The 25,900-nt window shown below is 53.1% G+C and overlaps 2 protein-coding genes across 3 annotated transcripts; both read right to left on the bottom strand.

Annotated features, from left to right (window-relative positions):
- Positions 1 to 1,072: 1,072 nt before the first annotated feature.
- Cldn19 (claudin 19) lies at positions 1,073 to 5,658 on the bottom strand. The gene is made up of 5 exons (XM_036178494.1): positions 5,278 to 5,658; positions 3,983 to 4,147; positions 3,798 to 3,882; positions 2,002 to 2,154; positions 1,073 to 1,209 (listed from the first exon to the last, which is right to left on the bottom strand). The coding sequence occupies exons 1-5, from the start codon at positions 5,498 to 5,500 to the stop codon at positions 1,161 to 1,163; spliced, it is 675 nt and encodes a 224-aa protein (XP_036034387.1). The 5' UTR covers positions 5,501 to 5,658; the 3' UTR covers positions 1,073 to 1,160.
- A 5,558-nt stretch (positions 5,659 to 11,216) lies between these two features.
- P3h1 (prolyl 3-hydroxylase 1) lies at positions 11,217 to 25,753 on the bottom strand. 2 transcript variants are annotated; one of them, XM_036178492.1, is made up of 15 exons: positions 25,215 to 25,753; positions 23,171 to 23,323; positions 21,687 to 21,876; positions 20,780 to 20,911; positions 20,011 to 20,150; positions 17,685 to 17,774; positions 17,344 to 17,396; positions 17,052 to 17,173; positions 15,265 to 15,392; positions 15,046 to 15,141; positions 14,463 to 14,613; positions 12,856 to 12,973; positions 12,390 to 12,465; positions 12,035 to 12,175; positions 11,217 to 11,619 (listed from the first exon to the last, which is right to left on the bottom strand). In XM_036178492.1, the coding sequence occupies exons 1-15, from the start codon at positions 25,686 to 25,688 to the stop codon at positions 11,464 to 11,466; spliced, it is 2,220 nt and encodes a 739-aa protein (XP_036034385.1). In that variant the 5' UTR covers positions 25,689 to 25,753; the 3' UTR covers positions 11,217 to 11,463. The 2 variants fall into 2 exon arrangements, with proteins under 2 accessions (XP_036034385.1, XP_036034386.1); XM_036178493.1 differs by having other exon boundaries at positions 11,530 to 11,619; positions 12,043 to 12,175.
- Between the last annotated feature and the right edge of the window lie 147 nt (positions 25,754 to 25,900).

The raw sequence follows: 25,900 nt of genomic DNA, 5'->3' as shown, positions 1-25,900 counted from the left end.
GGGCTTCCCTCAGGAAACCTGTTTAGGATCAGAGGCTTCCACAGGGGTTGACGGCTCCCATCCCTCAGAGGATTCATCGGTCAGCAATTTAGCAGGCATGCCATTATCTGACCAGAGCAGCTCTCTGCTACCGGCTTCCCTCCTCCCACGCCACTGGTGCCTGTAGTGTTTTGATCTTTGCACCTCAAGTCTGCACAGTCTTGAACAAGAAGCTACGAAACCTCTGGGGAATTCAGTAACTTGGTGGGAGATATGGTCACAGACCAGAAGTGGAAGAAGCCAGCGGGGGCTCGCTGCCGGGCTAGCAAGGCATCGGGGGAACAAGAGGATAGTGGTGGGCGTCTCTTCCCAGGAGAGGGACAGACCTGGAGGCCAGGGAGAGGCTTGAGTGGCAGAAGCCTGAGGGTGAAGGCCGGGGCCAGCACACTCTGGATGGGCACTGAGGATGAAGGACACTGCTGGTCTTGGTTTCCCTCAGTTCCTCCAGGACTTTACCTCTTCTAGAAGGTCAAACCCGGACTTCCAGACCCAAAGCCCGTGTTGCCTGGCTGCACCTTCAGGACAAGGAAGCTCTGATAATCACTGTGGGATGAGGGTGAGGGCTGAGGCTGAGGGTTTGGAGTTGGTGCAGCACAGTCCTGATGTGATGTCCCTCTCCATCCCCTTCTTCACTGAGGGAGCTCCTGCAGTGTCCCCTCACTCGACTGTCACCCAGTCCCTAGTTGGACCTTACAGAGACTGTCCTTTTCCTCAGGAGGGCTCCCAGGGAGGGCCTAGAACATTCTACCTATGGGATGGTCTCCATGTCAAGGACTCCCTCACCCTGAGGTCCTGCACCCTTACTAGGCCAGGCTTTAGGTGGTCTCTAGGAGTAGCTGTATTTTCTCCTCATGGAACTCCTGGTCCAAACTCCAAGGCGGGGCAGGCAGAGATACAAAGCAGGAACCCCAGGGCTTCCTGCTTGCTCTGCCTGTGTCCTGGAACCCACCTCAATAACCTTAGGCGCTGGCTCTGACCTCTCTAGTCCAGGCCCCACCCTAGATGCGTGGGAATGGATAGGATGACATCACACTTGGGGCTGAATGCTCACTTCTCTTCCCAAATACCAAACACACCATCTAGATGTAGTAGTGGGGAGGGCCTGGCTAGGAACCCGGACTTTACACACCCAGGGGGCCCTTGATGGAGGCGGGCAATTTAACAACAGGTCTGCAAGTCAAAAGAGAAAAAGCTGGTTAGTGGAATGAGCGAAGGTGATGGAGACGGGGGCTGTGGAGTCAGGTCCAGGCACAAGATTCTTATGGTAGCCCTGCCTAGGGTCCATTCCTGGGGACGAGAGTGACACAGTCTGACCTCATGACCTGTGTGGGCCCCAAACAATGTTGCACAACTAACTGCTAGAGCCTGAGGCCTGCTCTTACAGACAGGAGACTCATGTTTCCAGGTCTCTCTGAAGCTCAGTGTCCTTGTGTGTGAGGTGGAGACAGTCCTTAGCCTAGAGAATTCCCTCTATATGGTTGCTGTGAGGAGCTGCTGGATGGAGTATGAAGGGGTCTCTGGCCCAAAGTGTGATGTGCTGAGATCCTTCTGTTGCTCTGGGATCTTCAGGGCCCAGAATATAGTAGGCAGGTGGCCCCTTCAGTAAATAAGTATGTAGGTGAAGTTTTTTCAGGTTTTAGGTGGAACTCTTGCCCCACATTGGGCACCAGCTGGTGGCTAAGCTAGTGTCTAAGACCCTGTGTACTCATTCTGGTGTAGACAGAACAGACTGGGTCTTACTGGGTGACATGTGTTGGCTGGGTCTTGCTTCTGACCTCTTTGAGCATCTGAGTCTGTGACTCAGAGCCCGTGTTGAGGACCAGATGCTTGGAGCTCCAGACTGAGTTCAAGGGGTCTGTACCCTACCTACCCTTGCCTAGGGTATCATGTAGGCTGGCTGGAGTTCTAGGCAAGAGGGTTGCTAGGCAGATGGGCTGGGCATGGCAGCAGACTCAGACGTACTCTCGGGCAGCAGTTGAGGGTCCAGAGCGATAGGGCTGTGGGATGCTGTTGGTTCTCTCAGGCTCTGGGCATGTGCAGCAAAGAAAGGAGCCCCCCAGCATGGCCAGACCAGCAGAGGCCCAGCCGACGAACAGAGCTGGGCCAAACTCATACCTGTAAAAGGTAGGGAGGACTGTATCAGGCTGCAAAACCCAGCCCTGCCTGGCCCTAACCCTCTTGAGGATCCTGTGCCCCACAACCAGCACCTGGCAGACAGAAGATAGCACACAAGGAATTCACAGGCCTCCTCCTTCTTTCCAAATAAACTGGGGTGAGTACTCACCCTGCCTCCCTCCCCACTAGCACGTCCACCCCCACACAGCTCGAGTCTGGGTGGGCAGTTTGGGGTCATTGCCTCATTTGGCAGGTGGAGAGATGGATGTAGAGATCCAGATGGATGCAGGGAAACAATCTGCTGTCTCCTTTCCCAGTCATGGTCTGGTCTATGAACCAGAGTCCAGCCAGGGTGGCTCCTCACTGCCCTCTGGAGATTGCTCCTTTTCTGCCTGGCCCTCTGGGCTCTCCACATCCAGTCTGGCTCTTCCAGGGTTCTCCCTGTGCCGTGGTACCTGTCTTCCCCTCCTAAAACACCTTCCCAGCTCCTTCCCAATCTTCAGGGCCCAGTTCTTATGGAGCCTCCTGACTGGGGGACATGGCCTTATTGTTCCTCTTCATCTCTCTACATGCTCACCTCACCCCCCCACCAGAAGGATCCTTTGATCTGCACTTGGAGGGCAGACAGGCTTAACTGTGTTCTCAGGACCCAGCCCAGGCAGCCCCGGGAGTCCTGAAGGGATGGTCCTAGTCCCAGCTTGGCTCCTCGGTTAGACCTTGCATGGCAGGTCTTTGGGCTGTAGCTGCCCACCCCACCTAGAGCACAACTCTCTTGTCTGAATTCTCCTTCTCTGTCTTCCCCATGGAGCCTTCCCACAGAGGCAGCCCAAGCATCCCTCTCATCCTCCTCCACCCCGGAGTCAGCAGGATGTCTGGACTGGGAACTATCATTCTTTGCTCCTGGCTAGGCTGAAAGGAAGGAAAGAACCAAGCATGCTCAGGCCCTCTGAAAGCTCCCTCCCCGCTCCCCCCATGCCTTTAATCCTACAAATTCTGACCAAAGTCGCTCCCAAGTTTATGGCCTGCTTCCTGCTGCTACCACCCTCCCTCAGAGCGCCCTCTGCTGGAGACAAAGGCAACAGCTGTTCCACTGTGCTGGCCTCCACTGTGCTGGCCTCCTCCCTGCTCTCCTCACACAGCAGAGGGCAGCTGCAGCCTCACCCAGGGTGAGGAGCAAATTCTCCCCACAACTGTGGGCCTTACCTTAGCTACCCATTTGCTCCAGTCTCATAGTACCAGTGCCCCACCCCCCACCCCCGTTCTTCCGCCTCCTCCGACCTGCTGCCACCAGCAGAAGTAAAACTGCCCACGTGTACCGAGCCCTGGACACAAATCTCTTTCCTCACCACCTCTGAGAGCCCCAGCACCACAGGAGAGCTGGTTCTGGCGTGAAAAGGTTAAGTCACAAGTGACCAAGGTCACTGGCAAGAACATAGAGCTGGACTTTAGACCCAGAGTTAGGGCCCTGGGCTCCTCAAGGGCCTGGCTGCACCAGGAGGTCTCCTGTCCCTCCCAAGGGCCTGGTCACACCCCACGTGGCTCTCCTTTCCCAGAAACTATCTGGGGCCCATTCCCTATTTCCTCTTCCAAGAGACAATGGGCCAGGTGAGGACAGATAAGAAGAGCCCAGCCCCCACACTCACCTGGCGTTGATAGGCGTGCTGGGGTTGAAGAATTCCTGGGTTACCAGGGTAGCATACCATGAGACAGCGGTCAAAGTACAGAGACCTAAGGACCAAGTGGGGGTGCTCAGCTCTGCCTGGCCCAGCCAGCCGCCAGGGGTGGGCTAGCCACATGGTCAAGAGTGGGGAGGAGGCAGGGCACTCACCCGCCAAGAGGAAGAGGGCACCCCCAGAGATGGCCACACGGCCCTTGGCAATGGGGTTACTGTCTCCAACACGCGTACACTTCATGCCCACGACACTGAGCACCATGGCCACAAAGCCCAGCAGCACTGCCACCACCATCAGAGCTCGTGCTGACTGGATATGACCTGGAACAGTGAGATGGTACTGAGCAGGCCTGGGGAACTCGGAGGGAGTGGCAAAATGGAGGAGCTGCACCTGGATGGGAGCAACCCAGTTTGGAACGGCTTGAGTAGAAGCCCAGAGAGGTCTGACCACGTGCCTGCTTGTGAGAAGAGACGAGGATGAGACAAATATGAGAACAGGGCGTGGAGGTGATTTCCCACTGGCCCTCACAGCTCCTCTGAATGGTGCTGAGTGACCGATAGTTTGAATTTGCTCCTCTGCCGCTTTCCCTTGGGTCTTGTCCACCCTCGAGCAGCAGGAGATAGGGCCGGGTGCCGCTCAGAATTGCCAGAGAAAGAGCTGAGTATGTGAGGCCCACCTAAGCCCAGCTCGGTCCCCAGCAGCAGCCCTGCCAACCATCCATGGAGCTGTATGCCTGCTTCTCTCTGAGTGTGCTGCTCAGTTCTCGGCTGCAGACAGCTCGGGAAACTTAGGTCTCTGAAGGAGGCCAATGATCTGCCTGGATCAGTGTACAGTGGGGCTGACTGGTGGCAGTTTCTGCTCAGGTGCTTTTGCAGAGGCTTGTCAGAGTGCAGATGAGATCGCCCAGGTTAGAGCTGTAAGGGTGTCTGACTGTGGGCCAGCTTGATGGTTGAAATGCCACATCCCAGGAGTAGGGTGTGTGTGTGTGTGTGTGTGTGTGTGTGTGTGTGTGTGTGCTCTAGTGCTTTGTGTGATCTGTGTGAGGTGTATTCACCTGCATGTGTGTATACATGTGTCTATCGACATAGAATATGGAGAGAAGAGAAGCAGATGGTGTTAACAGGCTTATGGAGCCAGACCCTCATCTACCCTCCCACGTCCTATGGATTAGTGTCCTGGTTACACAGGACAACATCAGGGCAAAGGGTTGGGTGACTGGCCAAGCAGGCTATGGTGTCAGGACAGGGAGCCCAGGCTGCCAGCCTCTTGTGCTCAAGCCTCCCCAGAGCCCAGAGCTCTGGCTGGCCTGGACTCTCTAGTGTACATAGGACAGCAGTTAGGGAATCACACAGGGACTGGAGTGTGCTGCCCAGTGCTGAGGGCAGGCTGTGTGAGAAAGCTTGCTCTAGACCTCCCCAGCCCCCTCCCAGGCTCCCCGCCTGCAGCCTACCGTCCAGGGCCAGAAGCGAATCATAAAGCTTGCATTGCACCTGCCCGGTGCTCTGAGAGGCGCAAGACATCCACAGCCCTTCGTAGAGGCCCACGGCAGTGATGATGGCATCGCCTGCATAGGAGGACTGCTTCCACTGTGGTAGGGCAGTGCTGGCGATGATGCCCACCCAGCCACCCAGGGCTAGGAAGTAGCCCAGGAGCTGGAGGCCTGAGTTGGCCATGGCCTAGGGAGGAGTCGGAGGGTTCCAGGGCTCAGAGATGGACCAGGGCCTTGAGGAGCGCTGTGGTCATGGTGAGAGGAACAGCTGGAACAGGGAAGCTAAGTGGCACAGGAGGAGGGGAGGAGAGGGGATGGCTGGCTGGCCAGCCACGGACAGCCTAGAAAAGGCAGTGGCTGCTGGATTCCAGAATGCAGGGGGCGGCCCAGGGGCTGGAAAAGGCCAAAGCCCGCCCACAGCCGGTCCCCAGTAGAGCTCTTGCCCAGCTTCTTGGGGGTGGAGGGCGGGACCTAGTGCCCAAGGTGGGGTACCCTTGCCCTCCCTGCCTCAAGAGGAAGGAAGGGAGGGGCTAGAAGGAGTGACTTTTCCCCTCTCAAGGCCTTTTCCACCAGGGAAACCCCTTCAGGAGTGTGATTCCAGTGAGAATTCTAATTCCTCCCGTAAGCACCAGCTCGGCGGATGGCTTTGCTGTGCTTTCATCCCTGATCTGAACCCGGGGTTTCTTGCCCACTAACTTGAGGATGGAAAGGGAAGGAAAGATTCTAGTTATAGCAGGAAAAACTAGAGTTAGATGTGTGCATGTACGTGTGTGTGTGTGTGTGTGTGTGTGTGTGTGTGTGTGTGTGTGTGCCGGGTATGGAAACCAGGTCTTGCACATGTGAGGCAAATACTCTACCACTGAGTTATACCCGCTAGAGGTAGTTTTTGGTAGGGGCCAGATGTGCAGAGACTAGGCTAGAACTGGGGTGGTGGGGAGAAGAGTCCGGGGTACCTAGAAGCCATGTGTATCAAAATAGGGGAGACCAAACCAGGGAACATGTGCTGTAGGGTCTGTTTGGGATCTGAGGAGTCAGAAGAAGGACCCTACAGTTACCAGGCCAGCAGTGGCTGCAGGCCAGCCTCAGATGTGGTGGGGAGCTGGGGAGACCTGCGCCAGCATCTGGCGCGGGCCTGGAGGAAAAAGAACTGCTCAGCCAGTTAATCCCTTTGCTGGCTGGCTCAGCAGCTCCTGCTGGGACCTGAGACAGCAGGCCTGGGCCCCTAGCTCCAGACCAGCCTGGCAGGGGCAGTGGCCTCTGTACATTCCTGGGGTTCAGGCCGCCCCCTCCTAAACCCCTGTCTGCCCCTTCTCACTCAGCCCTCGGGTGCAGGGAATGTTTAACTCCCCTGGTCTCATTAGCAACCCTCTCACGTTCATTTCAGCCCCACAGGCTTGGCATGGGTGCAGGAGGAATGTCACACCCCTGCTCCCACTCCAGCCAGCCTCCTAGCCGCCTCCCTGCATCCCCTGCATCCCACTGCCTTTCCTGAGCTGCAGCATGGCCAGCTCCCTCCCGCACAGCCTCAGCCCCCACTGCAGGGACAAACCCCTAGTCTGCTGCCTCACATTCCTCACGTGGGTGCCTGGCACTGTCAGACAATGGCAGGCCTGTGTGCCCGATCAGGGCGTGGGCTCTGGTATGGCCTGCAGCTCCAGCTTCGAGCTAGGAGGGCTTGAGGGAAGCTGGGCAAGGGGTGGAGTGCTGGTTTTGCTAGACAGTGTCACCTATTAGGTCCCTCTGACTTCCTGTGTACACAGGACCTGCTTCTTGGAGTAGCCTGCCAATCCCCAAATACCAATGGGGTCCAGAACGGTGACAGAGAAGATGATTATGACTTCCAATTCTTCTGCCCGGCATAACAAAACAATAGGATCAAAAGAAGGAGAGGAGGTGGTTACCAGAGCCCAGAGTAGGGCAGGAGATACAAGCAAAAGACCCCTAGGGGGGCAATGAGACCCTGCTAACTCAAAGAGGCCTTCCAGATAGGCAGGAAACTAGGGTGTGTGTGATGCTGGCTTCTATGGCCTCTCCCCTTTCTGATTTTTGGAGGGAGGCATCCAGCGCAGATAGGGAGGGGGCATTAAGATGCTCCCTACAAATGAGACGACTGTGTAGCCTCAGTGTCTTCATCCCTAAGGGACGCTGTTACACCAAGCTGGGATGCCTAGGGGAGGCAGAGGGACCACTCTGAAAAGGCCAGACAGGGCCCTCCCTCCCAAAGCTGGGCCTTGGCCTCTTGTAAAGACTTCTCTGTGAGGAAGACCAGGGCTCATTCTGACCTTGGGAGCACTGGTCACATACCTGAGTCCTGGAGCCTCAGGGGTACACATAGCACTAGCTGTGACCCTGTCTTCAGACATGCAAGAGCCGAGGTAGACTGGAAGGTGGTCACTGTCCCCAGAGCTAATGTGTTCCAGATGTGAAGCCTGAGGGGCAGCAGGATGCCTGTCTGTGCCTCCATTCTGGACATTTCCTCAAGTCCCACCCTAAGGATCCAGAGCCTCCATGATTCTTTTTTATTTTGTTTTGGTTTGGTTTTGGGACAGTCTTTCTCTGTGTAGTCCTGGCTCTCCTGGAACTTGCTCTGTACACCAGGCTGGCCTTGAACTCAGAGCTCCACCTACTCCTGCCTCTGCCTCCGAAGTGCTGGGAATAAAGACATGCACCACCACTGCCTGGCAGAAGCCTCCATGATTCTTACATCTTCCCCTGAGGCCCTTCCAGTTTTTCCCTTTGTTATTTGAAGGTTTGGGTCTGTTCTACCTAGTATCTTCTGCTTTCTCAACAGCCTTCCTGTACCAATGTTCCAAACCCATCTGGAATTCAAGTCCTGCTCCTGAAGTGAAGTTCCCTAGCCCAGTATAGCTTCTCCACCCTAGAGAACCTACCATTCTTGGTGGCCTTGCAGCCCAGTGACTTTCAGGCATGCAGAGAGGACCGGAAGGCTCAGGGTTCCCAGCCCAGCCTCTCATCAGAGCTGACAGGAACTGCCTGGGTGGACACAAGTCACAGTTTAAAAAAATAAATCAATAAAATGCTTTTGCTTCTGGAAGGTACTGGCTTCTGAAAAGTCTTGACGTCAGGCAAGTCCTCAGCTGGTCTTCCTCAACTGAAAAATAGGAGTAATACCATTTGTCTGTCTGGTTTGTGAGGTTATTAGGGTCATAAATTGCCACAAGAGTGGACCAAAAGTGTCCCCAAGATCTTGGCTCTAGGATTGGCCTTCCCTGCTGCCGCCTCATGCTGGCATGGCAGACTGCTTAAGGCTGGGAACCGGCTGCCATCTCTTTTACCACTATGCCCAGCTGAGGGCGGCCTTGGTAGGTATGTGTTGATCATTGATGAGTTGGTATGAAGGTTCATTGTTTTTTTCCTCTCTCATAATGAAATGCCAGGTACTGGTCCACTGTCCTCTCCCATGGCTGGTTAAGAGGGTCTTATTCAGTCGGTTGCCTTGGTAGGTATGCATTGATCATTGGTGGGTTGGCATGAAGGTTCACAGTGGTACTGGTCCACTGTCCTCTCCCATGGCTGGTTAAGAGGGTCTGACCTGGTCAGACAGAAAGGGCTAGCAGTGGGAATAGGAGCTGTGACCACATGGCCTGAATCCCCTCACCAGCACTGTCTCAGCATGAGAGGCAGTCTGCCTGGCCATCCGGTTCTCCCTTCTGCCCCCACACCCAGCTAACTCCTGCAGCGTTGGTAAGCCCTTCCTGTGATTCTCTCCTTTATCTCTTGTGCACACCACCTCACCCAAACATCTCTGGGAAATTCTGACTTCCCTTTGGTCAAATACAGAAGTAGACCCTCAGTTCTAATTTTGTTTTTATTTTGAGAGGTCTTACATAGTCAAGTCTGGCCCTGAACTCTGATCCTCCTGTCTCTACCTCTGAAGTGCTGTGGTTAAGGGCAAGCACCGTGACACCAGGATTTCAGTTCTCATCTTGTTCAGCTTCTGGACACCATTTGTCACCACTACCTTGATCTGCACATCAGTACTCAGACCAGGGGGAGGCATTGGGGTTCAGACACAGCCATGCTCATGTGAGCAATGCATTCACTCAGGACTTCATTGGCTCCCACACACTATTCTCTCCCTTCTTGAAATGCCCTTGTGGCGGGTCAGGACACATCTCTCTTGCTGTCCTCCAGACTGCTCCTAGATGAGCTATCTTTTGAGTTCTCTGTGTACCTCTCCTGGCTTCACACACCAGTTCTATGCCTCCCAAACTCACCCTTAGCACATCAACCCAGGGTCCTGCTGGCCACATCTCACCTTCCTCCAACAGCGTACTGCTCTCTCCCCACCTCATCTAGTGGCTTAACTTCCAAACGCTTCTGCTCAGATCTCGTGACAACCCCTCAGCACACCTCCTGTTGGCTCTGCTGTGGAACAACAGATGCAAGCCTGTCTTCATCATTTCTACAGCATGGCCCTGACCCAGGTCTCCTCCTCTCCCTCTGATCATTCAGTGACCCTGATCAGCTGTCTCCATCCCTGTCCCAACAGCTTATTCTCTGTGTATTACCCCAGGAGACTTTATGTTAGCCACATTCTCCTGGGGCCTTCACCATCTACCCTTCTCTTCCTGGTTCACTCTGCCCCTGCATTCATCTTTTTTTTTTTTTTTTTTTTTTTTTTGTATGTGGAGCTGAGGACCGAACCCAGGGCCTTGTGCTTGCTAGGCAAGCGCTCTACCACTGAGCTAAATCCCCAATCCCGACATTCGTCTTTTAAAAAAGTTGTTTTTGCCGGGCGGTGGTGGCGCACACCTTTAATCCCAGCACTAGGGAGGCAGAGGCAGGAGGATCTTTGTGAGTTCGAGGCCAGCCTGGTCTACAGAGCAAGAACCAGCAAAGCTACACAGAGAAACCCTATCTCAAAAACAAACAAACAAACAAACAGTTGTTATTTGTAAGTGTGTATGTCATATGTGCGCTGGTGCCAGGAGGGCATCAGATTCCCTGGAGCTGGAGTTATAGGTGGTTATCAGCCACCTCATGTGGGTACCAGGGAGCAAAGAGTAGCAAAGCCTCTTTCTGTTGAGTCATCTCTCATGCCCTCATCAACCTTCTTGCTGTTTCTTCTGCCTTGGGGCCCTGACTTGACTTTCTACATCAAAGGCTTAGGATGTACACATCACACTTAGGATATTTACACATTTATTTATTATGTATCCCCTATGAAACACAGCTCTGCGAGGACCAGGCCTGCTTGCTCTCTCTCATAATCCCAGCCCCAGGCTGCTGCTCACTAAAATAAATAGTCTAATGAGGTTCAGGTGCAGGTTCCTACACTCTATCCCATGGCATCTCAAGCATGGTGAAGGCTTGGTGCCACTATGTGGCCAGAAGAGCTGAATCTCCAGTTCCATGGTTTCGGTCTCTCAGGGCATCGTCCTGCATATGAGGCTCTCAGGTAGAGGCTCCGAGGCCAGCGAAGCAGGAAGCATGTGGCTGCCTGAGGGTGTGCCAGAGCACTGCAGACTGCTACTCTCTGCCAGGAGAGGATTAGTATCCGGATGCTTTGTCCATAGCGTTGGAGTTCATGAAGTGCTGCCACACTGGGTGCTGTATCTGGGCCACACAGCTCCCGCAGAAGGTGGGCACAATGACGACCAAGATGCCCCTTCTGTGGTAACAACCCAGGGTACCTGGGTTAAGCATCTGGCCTGAGGCTGCACAGGAAGTGACTCAGCTGGGTACTGGGCCAGGCCTTCCTGTATGGCACAGGCCACCACACACTGCCCAGAGTAACTGCTACCCACCACAGCCTCTTTGGTAGAATGGACACATTCCCTCTCTTATAACAAACCACTAGCTGAAAAAAACACCAATCATTTATTCTTTGGTTGTCTATACAGACACTTAAATACCATGCTGTTGTCAGGCAGCTGCCTAGACAGGCGCCAGGGTGGTTCTGGGCCTGTGTCCTGAGCCTGGAGCCAAGCCCAGAGAAGAGTAGTGTCCTGCTTCGTCTACTCTAAGAACAGTAGCACCATGGAGAAGGCTGTGGGCAGGATCCTTTGGCTGGCTGGTGGATAAAAGTACCCCTCACTCTGCAGCCCTGTGAGGCCGGGAAGTCGAGGCTGCAGGACAGAGTTCCCATGGGTCCAACGACACCCATGTGTGACCTAGCTGCTATCATAACTCATCTTTATGCTGCGACCCTCTGTCTGACGGAGACTCTTCTCCGGGTTTGGGGGAGTCCTGTTGGCCATGCAGGGGCTGCTTCTGGAGGAAGTCCGCTTCTTCTGGGCTGAACAGCATCTTCACCAGGTCATCTGCCTGCACCCTGTCCTGCAATGGCAAACCGTCTCCTCAGTGAGCCCCCGGCTAGCCCCCACCCTCTTAGCTGGTGTTTTCAGAGAGAACAATGGCAATGCGGCCATAGGGCTGCTAGGACCACCTCCTTCCCAGCAGGCCTAGCTCTGCTGCCTCACACTGGTGGCTGGGACAGGGTCCAGGGAGTGAACCAAGGACTCCACATCATGCTTACCCTGGTCTTCCCTGTCCATCTTCCCACTCCCTGCCCCGCTTCCATGTGAAAGGGAAGGTCCAGGCGGCAGTACCGGAGGCAGAAAGTGCGCTGGGGTGGGGAGTCCCTAGCCCAGAACTCCTTTGTGACTGGACTACTAGCCACTAGCGGCAGGACTCAGAGGAAGGACCCAGAGTCTCTTGGAGACAGACAAGCAGCCCTCCCAACAGCTCTTACACGCTCACTGTGTCTAGGATCCAGCGTGAACCAGAGAGCGATGGCACAGCGCTGCCCCCTGGTGACGGCCTTCACTCCGTGCGGGTTCTCAGTGCCGGAAGAGAAGCCCACAGCCCTTCCACACTGGGGCTGCACCTCTGCCTATGCGGAGGGAAGAGGGGAAGTGGAAAAAGGTTTCAGGAGAATGATGGGTAATTAGGACCAGGACCCAGAGGACAGTCAGAGGAGAGCTGCCGTATCCCAAAGCCCTGGCCTGGGGAGAAGCCCAGTGGTCATTCTGTGCACTGTCCTTTGGGGACATCAACTCTAGAGAACAGGGTTTCATCCCCAGGAGTGAGGACAGGGGAGCACTCACCGTCACAGTCTTGGCATCTAGTTCAGTGAAGTAAAAGTTTCCTCCATCAAAGTCCCCATTGAGGTACAGGATAGCACTGGGAAAGCAGGGAATCCAGACATGGCTTATCCCCTGCTCCCTGGGACCCTCCTCTGTGTACTTTCAACCAGCAGCTGGAGGCCAAAAGCTTTTCTGACGCCATAAACATCTCACAAGGTCCCACGCCCCTCCTCAGACTCCATCCTACCCTAGCTAGTGTGTTTCTGTGCCAAACCCACACGTGCCCTCCTATTCACATCCTTCCTGAGGGGTTCCCCTACTGTCTGTCTTCCTATATGGGGACTAGGGTGAAGGACTGGTCTCCACAGACGACTTGCCTCTGCCTGTGTGTGTACAGGTGCACCAAGGGTGGAAAGGCAGAGTGCAGGACCTGGAGGAACTTCCAAGGGCAAGCACAGGGCCCTGGCACCACACACACTGCATTTACCTGTAGTCCCGGAAAGTGTAGGCAGGGGGCTCCTTGATGCACACGAGGGTCTCGGCATTCAGGATGCAGTTATCCACGTGGACTGGGTGGCTACTGTCCCTCCTCTCAGCCTGGGACTCTGAGGCCAAGATAATCCACGTTAGAGAAGGACATAAGCAGACAGTGAGAGGCGCTCTTGTTGACACATGGGGCAGGGGATGGAGAGGTGGCCCCAAATGTAGTGAGTTTATGAAACTGTCATGGACTGGGCTGTGAGGAGTCTTCGGCTAAGCTGTGATCAGGACTAAGTTTTTGGGGTGAAAAGGGTGCAGCCCACAGACCTGCAGGGTGCCAACAAGGTAGATCCTGGGCTGAGTGCCATCACCCTGGGAGAGCTAGAGACTTTCTGAAACAGGAAGGACCAGTAAACAGAGGAAGCTGGTGGGCACAGGGTCCACTGATGCCAGCTTCCAGCCGGCTTGCAGGAGGGGTGGCGCAGATGAACAGAAGCTGCATGGTGCAGCCAGAGGCGGGGCTTGGGGAGTGTGGACGGGTGGAAAACCACACAGGGAGCGGTCACAGAAAGAGGACAGACAGGATGACTACAAAAACCAGCAGACTGCACCTTCCTCCAGTGTAAACCCGGGCACACTGTGTGGGGATGGCAGATGCCGCCTCATTGGGTCCAGCCAGTCACCAGCACCTGCCTATCTTCCTTTCCACCTCTCCTATGGCATGTCTGCCTCCTTGCCACTTCCAGATTTCTAGATTTCTAGCCTTCATCCTCACCCACCATGGTCATTGCTGACCAGCTTGCCTACCTCTAGTCCGATCCACCTGCTCCGTCTCTCAACATCCAGCAGCAAAGTTCATCCTTTAAAAATGAAGGTTCTGCCAAGCCCTCACTGTCTGCTGTCTCCTCCTTGCCAACAGGTCCCCACCTCCAGGCTCTGTGGCACACGGTCAAGTGCCTGACACATTCCTTTGGTGTGTGCAGATTTTCTTAGAGCTCTTAACACCCCGAGGGGGGAGAGAAGCCTTCCAGTGCCTGCCACCTTCCGGGAGGTGTCAGTGCATCGTCTGAATGCTACAGCAAGACAGAGCTGGCTGTGGGCCACATGTGATTCCTGCAGCCTGGCTCTGCCTCACCGCCGCTCAGGAAAGCATAGGGGATACGAGGAGAAGGAACAAGGTCTTGTACCTCTCTGACTTCAAATGCCCTAGCTTCCCCACAAGACTGGCCTATCTAACAGTTACTAAGAGAGGGCCTGCAGCAGGGTGGGACTGAACAGAAGGAGACAACACAAGCCCCAGAGCACACTTCTCTGTGAGCCGGCAACCTTCTTAGCTCCCTCGGTGCATCTAGTCCCTTAGAACTGCTCTCTCCGGCTTGCAGGGTCTCCTCCTGCTTCCCTGTGAGCTCCAGGAACATTCATCCTGCAAACTTCCCACCACCTTTCCTGGAAGGCTTCCTGACCCCTGGCTGGATCTTCCTCCACGTTAGTACTTGTGCTGGTTTCCCAGCCAGCATGAAGGGACCACACCCTAGTCTTCTCCAGGGCCACGGTGTCTAGCACAGTGCCAGGGCGCAGCCTACTCCTGAGAAGCTTCGGGGTGATGAGGCCCACCTTCTATTGCAGTACGGCACACCAGATGGGAATAGGAGAAGTAGAGGGGTGTGTCCAGGCGGAAGTAGGACTCCATGACTCGCCGAACCTTCTCGGTCACATTGTAGTACATGTGGGCACTCTGCAGAGGAACTTTCCCTTCCTGCCCAAGCTGCAAAGAACACTGGCGGTCAGCTGCCCTGACTCTCCAGGCTGTCAGGACACTGAGGTACAGGGCTGCATACTGAGAGTATCTCCCATCCCACTGCAGAAGGAGCAATCTCTCCGTTCACTATATCCGACCGTCTCCTCTCCTTTCCTATTTCACATACCCTGTTCAGGAACACGCCAGCCCACACGTCTGGGGACCCATCCCATCTCACTTGCCTTATTTTTACTGCACCTCATCTAACAGCCAAGATTCACAAGGAAACTTCTCGGCATAGCTTATCCTCACTCCCTGGCAGCTGGAACGTCAGCAGTGAGGCACTTCTCCCTATCTACCCCACCCCCAACTCCTTCCAGAGCTGGAGTCTCCTCCTCCTCCTTCCTGGCCAGCAGACTCCCCCTACTCCATGCTCTAGAGAGCCAAGATGAACTTTACCTTGAGAGCTTTGAGGACAGTGACACCATAGAACTTTTCATTTGGGGTGTGTGGAGAGGTCTGACCTCGGTAACCATCTCCTGAAGTTGCTGCAGCCTAACAGGCCCAGAAGACAAGGCAAAGTTAGTCAGGGTAGCCGAGCGTCTGATAAGGTAACAACTGAGGGCAAGAGGGACCCCTGCACCTAAGAGGGAGGCACTTGGAAGCGGGGCACCATACATTGGTCAGTCTCTGCAGCTCCTGGCACTCATCAGCAGAGATCACACCATCCATCACCACCCGCTGGGAGCCGTTCAAGACTTTGGAGTTCATAGTGAGACTGATGCCTTCATACAGCAAGGGGCCACCTGCAAATCAAGGACAAGATTAAGTCCCACGGCGCCTCTGCCCAAGGTCTGCTTGGAGAATTCCCTACTCAGTCTCTTCCAAAGCGAGGGTAGTCCAAAGGACAGAATCAGGAGGTCCAAATCCTAGGTCTCACTCTGCTATCAACTACTGGCTCTTGGGCCTTTACCCACTGAGAAACAGCCACATGTTTTGTTTTGTTTTGTTTTGTTTTTTTTTGAGACAGAGTTTCTCTGTAGCTTTAGAGCCTGTCCTGGATCTCGCTCTGTAGACCAGGCTGGCCTCGAACTCACAGAGATCTGCCTGGCTCTGCTTCCCGAGTGCTGGGATTAAAGGTGTGCACCACCACCACCCAGCTGAAATATTTCTTTGTTTCCCGGGGGGAATACTTATTTGTTTATTTTATGTATATGAGTGCTTTGTTTTCATCATACCAGAAGAGGGCGCCAGATCTCATTACAGATGGCTGTGAGCCACCATGTGGTTGCTGGGGATTGAACTTGGGACCTCTGGAAGAACATACAGTGCTCTTAACCTCTGAGCCATCTCTCCAGCCCCCAAGTTAAACTCTTAGTATAGTAGTTGGCTTATAGGAAATGTCCAGAGGTTGCCCATGGTATCTTCATCATCACACAGCAACCTTGCAATCTGCCTAACCTACTTTTCAGGCATGATGAGAAGCACGGAAGACAGTAAGCACCTTCTGAAAACAAAGCAATGCTGGACAGACTTTTCACATGCTACTCCTGTTCAATTCACCCGGTCAGTCTGAGCAATGGCAAAGGCCAATGTTTCTCCTGTGGCCGTTAGGTGCCTCACTCGGGCCACACTAGAGACCTGTCTCAACCCTATCTACATGCTGAGACCTTATGAGTGCTGCAACAGAGAGAGCCTAACACCTGAAGACGGCTCCGTTCCCAAGATGGACAGTAACCAGTGCTAGGCATTCTGCTGTGCCCTTACACATTCACAGAAGGAGGTAAGGTCTCTCTGGGGCATCTTTAAGGGCAGAGACGGTGAGAAGTACATCAGGAGTGGGGACAAGCATGAACAACAACCTGTGGGCTCAGGGGCCAGAACCAGCCCAGCCCATCTGATGGAGAGGCATGGGGATGCACAAATGGAGGATATACACATACACAGGATGTGGACAGAGGATGCTTGACTACTGAGCATGCATGCATGCTCCTGATGTTTGGAAGGCAGGCCTGGCATCTGTGTGTGGGAAAGGGTAAGAACACACAGGAGGTGGATGGGGCTATGTAGCCGAAGGCAATGGGAAAGGCAAAGGCAGGAGAGCGGCCATCACTGTGGGCCAGAAGCAGGCAAATGGAGCAGAGACGACAGGAAGGTTTTGGCTTTTGATAACGTGAGTGGTCAGAAGAGAGTCTGGAGAGGGAGGCAGGATGGTTTACGCCATCCATACTTAACTGTGACAACGCTAGTCTAACTGTGGCATAGGAATCTTACTTCTTAGCCACAGGCCCGTGCTCAGGGCTGTCTGGATGGCAGTTCCTGGTGTACTGGACGTGGAGGAAGTCCTAGCAGAAGCTGGTATGTGATGGGCTGAGCAAAGTCCTGGTGTGGGTGCTGCCGCCTGGTGAATGTGAGAGACCTGCCTGGCTGCCCGCATGGCAGGATGCCACCCACTGCTGGCTCACCTTCCCGCGTCAGTCTGCTCACATCCAATGACTCCTTGGTCTTCTCCTCCACAAGGGTCTCGATCTCCTTCATAAGGTTGCCGATCTCCTGGGAGATGCGGACCGCAGTTTCACGTTCTGACCTGTGAGCATGGCAGCGTTGAAGGTTGCTGGGGCCAGCCCTGGTTCCCACGGCAACTTCCCAGACTGGACCTGCCCACCCTTGGCCAGGAGTTCCCATCTGCCTGGGCACGGGAAGCCTCAAGCGCTTCGTCAGACCGATCCAACCATGGCATTTCTACAAGGTCCTCACTTCTGTTTCTCCTGCAGTCTCTTAGGAATCACCTCTTCCGGGGTCCATGAGTCCTGAGGTGGGTCAGAACAAGAAGTAGGGGGACTTAATCTTCCAGGTCTGAGTGTGACACGGGGCTTCCAGGAGTCCACTGCCTCACTGCCTGTGATGAGGAGGGCTCTTGGAACCTGTTACTTTTAGTGACCCAGCGTTCCCTAGCAGCTTCCACTCTGTCTCCCATCCTCAGGGTCCACACATCCCGTGCTCAGTCCAGCCTGGCCAGTCTCTCCTTAGAGTTGTGCAGTGTGGCCCCCTCACCTCCCAGCGCCTCCCTCTTCCCCGTCCTTGGAGCTCTTGCTCACCGGATCCACAAAGGGAATCCCGAAAATGTCGTAAGCGAAGAAAAGCAGTTCTTTCTCCAGCAGGCTTCGCTGTCGGTAATCCTGGGCACTCTGAGGAAACAAAGACTCGCCTAGATCTTGGCCCTAGCCTTTAGCCTGAGGGTGGCCTTCCCTGGCATTTTACATTTCCCTACATGACTGAGGCATTTTCTCCCCATCACAGCTTATGTGTTACCCAGTCTGGGCCAAAGGTCTCTCTTCTGTGCTCCACAAGAACCCTGAGGGCAGTATAACTCGGCTTCACAGGAGGGAAGAAGATCCCAGTGGATCTCTGAACCAGATCTTATGATCCTCAGAATGGGACACATGCTTCACAACATCAAGAGTCCATTTTGGCTTTTGCAATTCTGGGGATTGAACCCAGGGTTTCAAGCATGCCAACAAGCCTCTCCCAACTGAGCTGTACCTGAAACCCTCTTTTTACTTTTCTTGTTATATTTTATTTATTTACTTTGTGTATCTTGGAGTGTATGACTTCCACTGTACATGTGTGGAGGTCAGAAGGCAACTCTGTGGAGTCTGTTGTCTCCATCCACTTCTGTGTGGGTTCTGCAAACTGAATTCAGGTCACAAACTTGTGTGGCAAACATGTTTTTATTAGAATTTATTTATTTATTGTATCTGTATGTACGTGTGTGTGTGTGTGTGTGTGTGTGTGTGTGTGTGTGTGTACATACGCATGCTGCAGCATAGGTGTGGAGGTCAGAGATGAACTTGACAGTTCCCTCCTTGCACCACGTGGGTCCAGAGATCAAGCTCAGGTCATGGGGCTCAGCAGCAAGTGCCTTTACCCACTGAGCCATCTTGTCTGCCATTTTCGTTTTGAGACCAGGTCTCAGTATGTAGCCCAGGCTAGCCTTGAACTTGTGACCCTTCTGTCTTTGCTTTCCTGCATGGCAGCTCATCTTCATCATAGAGACGAAGAAGCAGCAGGACCGGAAGGGATGCTACATTCAAACGCAGGGTTCTAGGTCCTCAGGCCCATGCACTTGCTACCTGGCCACCTGCCACCCCTCAGAATGACCGGACCCTAGCCTCCTGAGGGTGGGCAGTTGCAGATAGCTCAGCTTGGCGCTCTGACATCCCATGTGTGCTCAGGGGGCTTACCCAGGGCAGGGAAACTGAGTCCCTTCTGGGGTCCCATCTTTCCCCAGGTCCCCTGCTAGGATCCAAGCAGCAGAAGGAAGAGGAAAAGATGGTACTAAAGGTGAGGTAGTTCAAGGGGATATGTTAAAGGAGTCTGCTCCATCAGCTACCAGAATCACCCAAGAGGAAGAGGAAATTTTAAGGAGTTTAAGTTACTGGCTTCCTCCTCCAAATGCCAGACCCAAGCCATGTATGCTTTTTCATTTAGTTTCCACCAACAATTCAATGAGGATGTAGGAAGAACCCCGCTGCTGTTACCTGTCTGAGTGTCAGCCATGTGTCAGGGTCCATGTCAGAACAGGGACAAAGCAGACAGCAGGTTCCAGTCACCACTAACCAGTACCGTCCACAGCACAGGTTATTTCAACTGCATGTTCTTATCTCTACAGCAGGCAGAATGCCTACTCAAGGATAGCCATGCTGATCACAAAAGAGGAGGCCTGGGCTGGGGCTCAAACCAGTTCTAGCTCCTCCCTTCCCGGGAGGAGAGTTCTAGGTAAACAGTTCCCAGGTGGAATGTTTTCCTTCCCCTTCCCAGGCTCCCTAAGAGGATCACAAGGAGGGAAAAAAGTATTAACCACGCAAGACAAAGACTGGAAGGGCCTTCCTAAAGCCAGATGGGCACCACCTAGTGGCCAAGAAGGACAACTACAAGAAAGCAAGTGCCACCTGGGAGGGGCTGATGACAAATTTTCTCTGCAGACTCAATTCCAGACTATGTGGGAGGGACCGTGGCTTCCCCCTCAGATCTGTGCTACCTAGGCTATCTTCTCATTTTAGAAATGTGAAAAACGCTGATTGATAGGAGAGAACAGACAATGACATGGAGAAATGTCCTCAGGAGGGAAACAGAACCAGAAACTCATTATGAAGGAAACAGTACTGACTTTGGGCAAACGGCATCCAGCTTCTGGGCTGGGTGTCAAGTGGGGCAGAGAATCTCTGTGTGCCAATGTGAAGAATGCACATCCAAACCCAGAGGATGCTGTGAGGCTCTGGCATATTCTGCAAACTCCCGGTCCTCCTCCCCACCCTGAGTGCCAAGCCCGGTCCAGAACCTGCCCCACCCCACCCCAGCAGTGCTCTCCTGTCTTCTGACTGGGTCAGCCAGAAGCTGCTCTCTCTGAAGCAAGTCTCTCACCTCCCGGGGGCTGATGGAGCTGGCTTCTTCTTCGCCAAGCATGGCTGTGTAGTAGGCCAGATTCTGGCTCATCACCTCATCATTGGGGAAGAAGAGGAGGTAGGTCTTGGCGCATTCAATAGCCTGTGTATAGTTCCCAACTGTAGAGGAGGAAAAGATGTCTTTGAGGAAAGGGTAATCATGGGTTAAATTCCACTTAGCACCTGGTGGCAGGGAAGCCTTGAGGCCTTGACAGCAGCAGAAAGTAGTGCTTGCTACACAACCCTTTTTAGAAGAGGAAGATTACCATAGGTTATAAACAGATCTCCCCAACTCAACTATACACGTACACACATCATGTACTCATGGATATGATATAACAGTTGGTGCCTAGTAGGTACCCAGTAAACAACTGCTGATTTGCTGGTTTTTTGTTTGTTTGTTTGTTTCCTGGATATTTTTAGTCTCTTTACCCAGAGAGGAGGGCTGGGCATGTCCTGTAACTCGTTTCAACAGTAGTACATCTCTACTGTTGCCATTCATTTTAATTCAAACACAAAATTAGATTACAAATGTACAAAGAGGTACAAAACAGTGAGGCCCTGGAGTCCCCTGTTCTTAGCTTTGGGGCCACTGAAATTGGCTACCTGAGCCATGGGCATAGGACAAAATACCCAGGAATCACTGGGCATGCTGCCTCCCATAGACAAAGAAGCCAGACCCGGTGCAGTGGAGTGATGGTGAACCCTGGCTGTCTGGCCTCAGAGAGGAGAAAGAAAGCAGGCCTTACTGTTATAGTAGGCAAACTGCAGATAATTATAGTGTGAAGGGAGGAAGTCCTCAAAAGGCTTTTCTCGACTTGGGTGGGAAGCCAGCTCTGTGACGCAGCTCTGCTTACAGCTGAGGACCTGGACGTAATGATCTGAAAGGAATCAAAGAGGAGGGATAATAAAGTCACGGTTCAGGATTGAAATTCTGGCCAACATGGACAAAAAGGCAATCTCTGTGTGGTGTATATGTGCACGTATTTGTGCTCATGTGTGTGCAGATGTGCAGTATGTGTGAATGCACACCTGCAGAGGCCAGAGGTGATGTCAGGTGTCTTCCTTCCTCGTTCCTCACTTTATTATTATTATTATTATTATTATTATTATTATTATTATTATTATTATTATAGACAGGATCTCTCACCCTGAAGCTCATCCATATGATGAGACTGTCTGACCATCAAGCTCCACCATAGGGTTACATGTGTGTGCCGCTGTGCTCGACTTTTATGTGGGTGCTTAGGGATCTGAACTTGGGTCCTTCTGCTTGTGCATCAAGCACCTTACCCACTGAGCCATCTCTCCAGCCCCTGAAAGGCAATTTTTAGTCAGAGTTCCAGACTTAAGAAATTGGGGACAGGGCCGGGGGGTGGCGGCACACACCTTTAATCTCAGCACTTGGGAGGCAGAGGCAGGTGGATCTCTGTGAGTTCAAAGCCAGCCTGGCCTGCAAAGTGAGTTCCAGGACAGGCAGGGCTGTTACACAGAGAAACCCTGTCTCAAAACACTTAAAAAAAAAAAAAAAAAAAAAGAAAAGAAAAGAAAAGAAAAAGAAAGCAGCTGAGGATGAGGTTGAAGACAGTGTGTGTGCATCAGTTCGACCGTACAGCCTTGGGGGTCTTGATCAAGCCAAGCTCTGAACGGACGCACCTGTGATGGCTTGGAAGAGGTCAGCACTGTAGTCTAGGTAGTTGTAACCGTCGTAGTCATAGGGCCCCTCGCAGAGGGCACGGCACTCCCCATCAGCCACGAAGTACTCTTGCAACGCCGCCTCGAGGTGGGGCACAGCTTCCTGGGGTTTCTCCTCTGAGTAGAGTCGTACTCCTAGCCGAAACTCATGCTACTGGAGGGAAGGTGTACTCAATGCAGGCTCCACAGGGACCCCTCACCTTGTCCTAGGCCACTGTCACGGAGGTCCTTATCCTTACTTCTAAACCATGGGTGGAAAGGGGAAACCTGGGTGCTGCTACATAATGAAGGCTGTTAGTAAATGGGCTTCCCAGTACCCTTGAATTTACACACCTAACTCTTCATGCAGGGGAAAGGCAGAGTTTGCTATAATTCTTATACATTTCTGTAGGGCTTCCAGTTTTCAAATAACAGGCTAGAGAAAGATGGCTCAGTGATTAAGGACATGTACTTCCAGAGGACCTGAGTTCAGTTCCTAGCACCCACATAGGGTGGCTCACAACTCCAGCCCCAGGGGATCTGATATCCTCTTCTGGCCTCCTCAAGCACCCATATAAATTCTCTCCCTCTCTCTCTCACACACACATACAAATTAAAAATAAACCCAACCCTAACCCCCTTGAAGTAAGGTCTCACACAGCTCAGGCAGGCATCAAACTCACCAAATATCTTAGGCTAACCTTGAAATCCTGATTTGATTTCCTCTATCTCCCCAGGACTAGGATTGCAGGTGCATGCCATCATGGCCAGCAAACACAAGTTTACTTTTTTTTTTTTTTTAAGTCTTATTTTATTATGTATACATTGTTCTGCCTACATGTATGCCTGTGGGTCAGAAGAGGGCACCAGATCTCATTACAGATGGTTGTGAGCCACCATGTGGCTGCTGGGAATTGAACTCAGGACCTCTGGAAGAACATCCAGTGCTCTTAACCTCTGAGCCATCTCTCCAGCCCCACAAGTTTACTTTTAAAAGTCATTCTGGGACTAGGGAGGGGTAGAGTGCTTAGCATGTGTACTGTGTATGTGTGATGCCATTCTGACGGTGTTTCTTATATTTGTATGTAGATATGAATAATGTATATATACATATAATTTTGTTGTTGTTGCAGAATACAAACCCAGAACCCTGTGTATGCTAACCCTGTGTATGACATGTTCTATCAGTGAGTATATCCCTAGGTTCCCGAATGTTCTGATTTATAAACTATTAATATGATAGAGACCATAAGTTCTTTATGGAAATGCTATTCAAATGCTAGGTCAAAAGGTGCTAAAAAGACACACAAAATACGATACTAAATTAAAGAACTAATTATGGAGGACTTAGAGCCAACTTGGACTACACAGTACCAGGACTACATAGCAGCTCTCACACCACACACACCCACACCATACCCCCCCACCCCCCACCCCCACGCACGGTGGTGGGGGTGTCTTCTCACCATATGGGGCTTAGCCTCGAGATCCTTGAAGTCTGCTTCCTTGACCCCAGACATGGTCTGGTAATAGTCGAGGTTCTGCCGCATCTCCACGTGTTCAGGATTGCCCACAAAGAAGGTGTGCGCAGCGGCCACAGCTTTCTCTAGCTTGTTTATCTGCAGATGAAGTAAGAGAATGAATTCCTGTCCAAACTCTGTGGGGTTTTGATCGTCTGCTTGGTGTGTGTGTGTGTGTGTGTGTGTGTGTGTGTGTGTGTATGTGTGAATGTGTATGTGTGTGAGTGTGTGTGTATGTGAGTGTGGGTATGTGTATGTATGTGTGTGTATGTGTGTATATGTGTGTGTGTGTGTGTATGTGTGTATGTGTGTGAGTGTGTGTATGTGAGTGTGGGTATGTGTATGTATGTGTGTATATGTGTGTATGTGAATGTGTGTATGTGTATGTATGTGTGTATATGTGTGTGAGTGTGTGTGTATGTGAGTGTGTGTATGTGTATGTATGTGTGTATATGTGTGTGAGTGTGTGTATGTGTGTGAGTGTGTGTGTGTCTACTGACACGGGGTGACGCTATGTAGGTCAGTCTTACCCTCAATCCTCCTGACTCAGATCCCAAGTGCTGGGATGATAGGTGAAACTGTCCCCGAACAAACAAACAACAAACAACTGGGACGCAGTGACTGAAGGTCTAACCAACAACTGGGACGCAGTGACTGAAGGTCTAAGGCTGCACTGCCTTCCTTTGTTATCCACTCCACCTCTGAGCCTTTTCAGCTGGGAAACCATTCTTCAATGTCATCTCTTCTCTCAGGCCTGATTTAACTGAAGCAAAGTTAGAGTGCTTTGTGCTCCCACAATCCTAACTAGCTACATAACTGTTTTAGTTAGCCCTTAGTCCAGTGACTCTTAGCAGTAACAAAAGGTAAAACAGCCGAGCGTTGGTGGTGCACGCCTTTAATCCCAGCACTCGGGAGGCAGAGGCAGGCGGATCTCTGTGAGTTTGAGGCCAGCCTGGGCTACAGAGCGAGATCCAGGAAAGGCACAAAGCTACACAGAGAAACCCTGTCTCGGGGGACGGGGGACGGGGGACGGGGGAGAGGGGAGGTAAAACAAAGAGTCAATCAATCATCCTCATCACCTGCCCAAGAGCTGGAATGTAGTAGGTGTTCAATAACTGTCAATATCAATGAATTTTAAGTAGTGCTGCTGTAAAGTGACATGACCTAAGTCGGAACCCAATCATTTGGGGCTTGTAAGTCCAGCTCTCATCCCAATAACCAGAAGGAATGGAAGGAATAAGCAGAAATCTGAGGTCCTGAATAGCCTCTAAAACTCTTTAAGGTAGCATTGAAGGTCTGTCAGCCCACCCCTCCTAAAATGGGACTAATAGCATTACTCAAAGGATACAGTTTCAGGGTAAGTCAGTTAATAAACCCAAAGTGCTTTGAATCCTGGAAATACATGCTGCCAGTCACCTGGTACTCCAAGCCCGTTTGTTGACTTGGCCTTAAAGCGTTGTAGCATCCCTAAAGACGGTCATTTTTTCAAAAAACAAAAACAAAAACAAAAAAACCCCAAACAACAACAGAACCAAAAACTGACAAACTAATCAGAGGGTCCTCCACAGGGAGGAGCTAGGCAGCCCCTGCTGGCGACGTGGCAATCCCACGTCCTGAAAGCGCTGCTCTTGGATTCGGGAGCAGGAAAAGCATGATTGGAGAACGAACCGGAAGGAAGATGCTGCAGAAGCGCCTAGCTTCTCACTTGGATACTTCCAATGAAGTAGGGCTGGGAGGCCCAAGCGGTCGCCTCGGTTTCCTCTAGGAGGCCTTTCCAGAAGGAAAGGTCAGGTTCTTCTTGGCTTGGACTGTCACTACTGGCTGGACCTTTAGGGTTAGCATCTGCCCACAAGAACCAGATGAAGCGCCCTGAGTCCGCCAAGAGCTCCCTAAGCAAGAGACCCCTTTTCTGTCTGCAGACTCGACTCTGCTCTGCTCCCCGAGTTCCCCCAGGTCTCCCCGGGGCCGCAGGGCTCCGGGCCAGTCGCACCTTGAAGTAGGCGACTTGCAGGTAGTTGTACGGACTCCTCTTGTTGAACTCCAGGTCCAGCTCCTCGCTCAACAAGTGGGCAGCGGGCGGCCCGAGGCAGCGGCGCAGGCAGGCGGCACGGCGCAGCAGGGTCCCGAAGAAGCGCAGATCGTGCAGGGCGGCGGCGCCTAGGTCCTGGCTCAGGCTGGGGGCCGAACCGAGATCGAGGTCAGGCGCCCACGGCAGCTCGGCCGCGCAGCGTGTGCGGCAGCGCAGGCGGAGGGCACGCAAGGCGGCCCTCGAGCGCAGCGCCCGCTCCATGCTCAGGACCACCCCGGGCCAGTCCCCGCGCGCGTAGGCGGCGGTCCCTTCTGCGTAAAGCAGGTCAGGGGCTGCCACGTCCCATCCCGGCTCAGACTCCTCTGCGGCCCACGAGGCGGCCGCTGCGGCGACGGCTAGCAGCACGGCCAGCAGCCTCCTTGCGGTCACCGCCATGGCCTTGCTCCTTCACTTAACGGGACAGCTCGCCTCGGGCACAAGCCAGCATCCCGCCCCACAGAAGCCACGCCCTGAAACCAGCCACGCCTCTTGTCCAGGAGCTCGTGTCCCGGAAGCTTGCACCGCCTCCTGCTTTCAACCAATCCGAACACCCGCTCTTGACGGGACTCCGCCTCCAAGCTCAGGCACGCCGTTCAATGGCCTGCGAA

The sequence above is a fragment of the Onychomys torridus genome, chromosome 2 (genome assembly GCF_903995425.1).
Source record: "Onychomys torridus chromosome 2, mOncTor1.1, whole genome shotgun sequence".
Taxonomy (NCBI): Eukaryota; Metazoa; Chordata; class Mammalia; order Rodentia; family Cricetidae; genus Onychomys; species Onychomys torridus.
The sequence above is the reverse complement of the archived record's forward strand: the minus strand, read 5'-3'. Positions and strand labels throughout refer to the sequence as shown.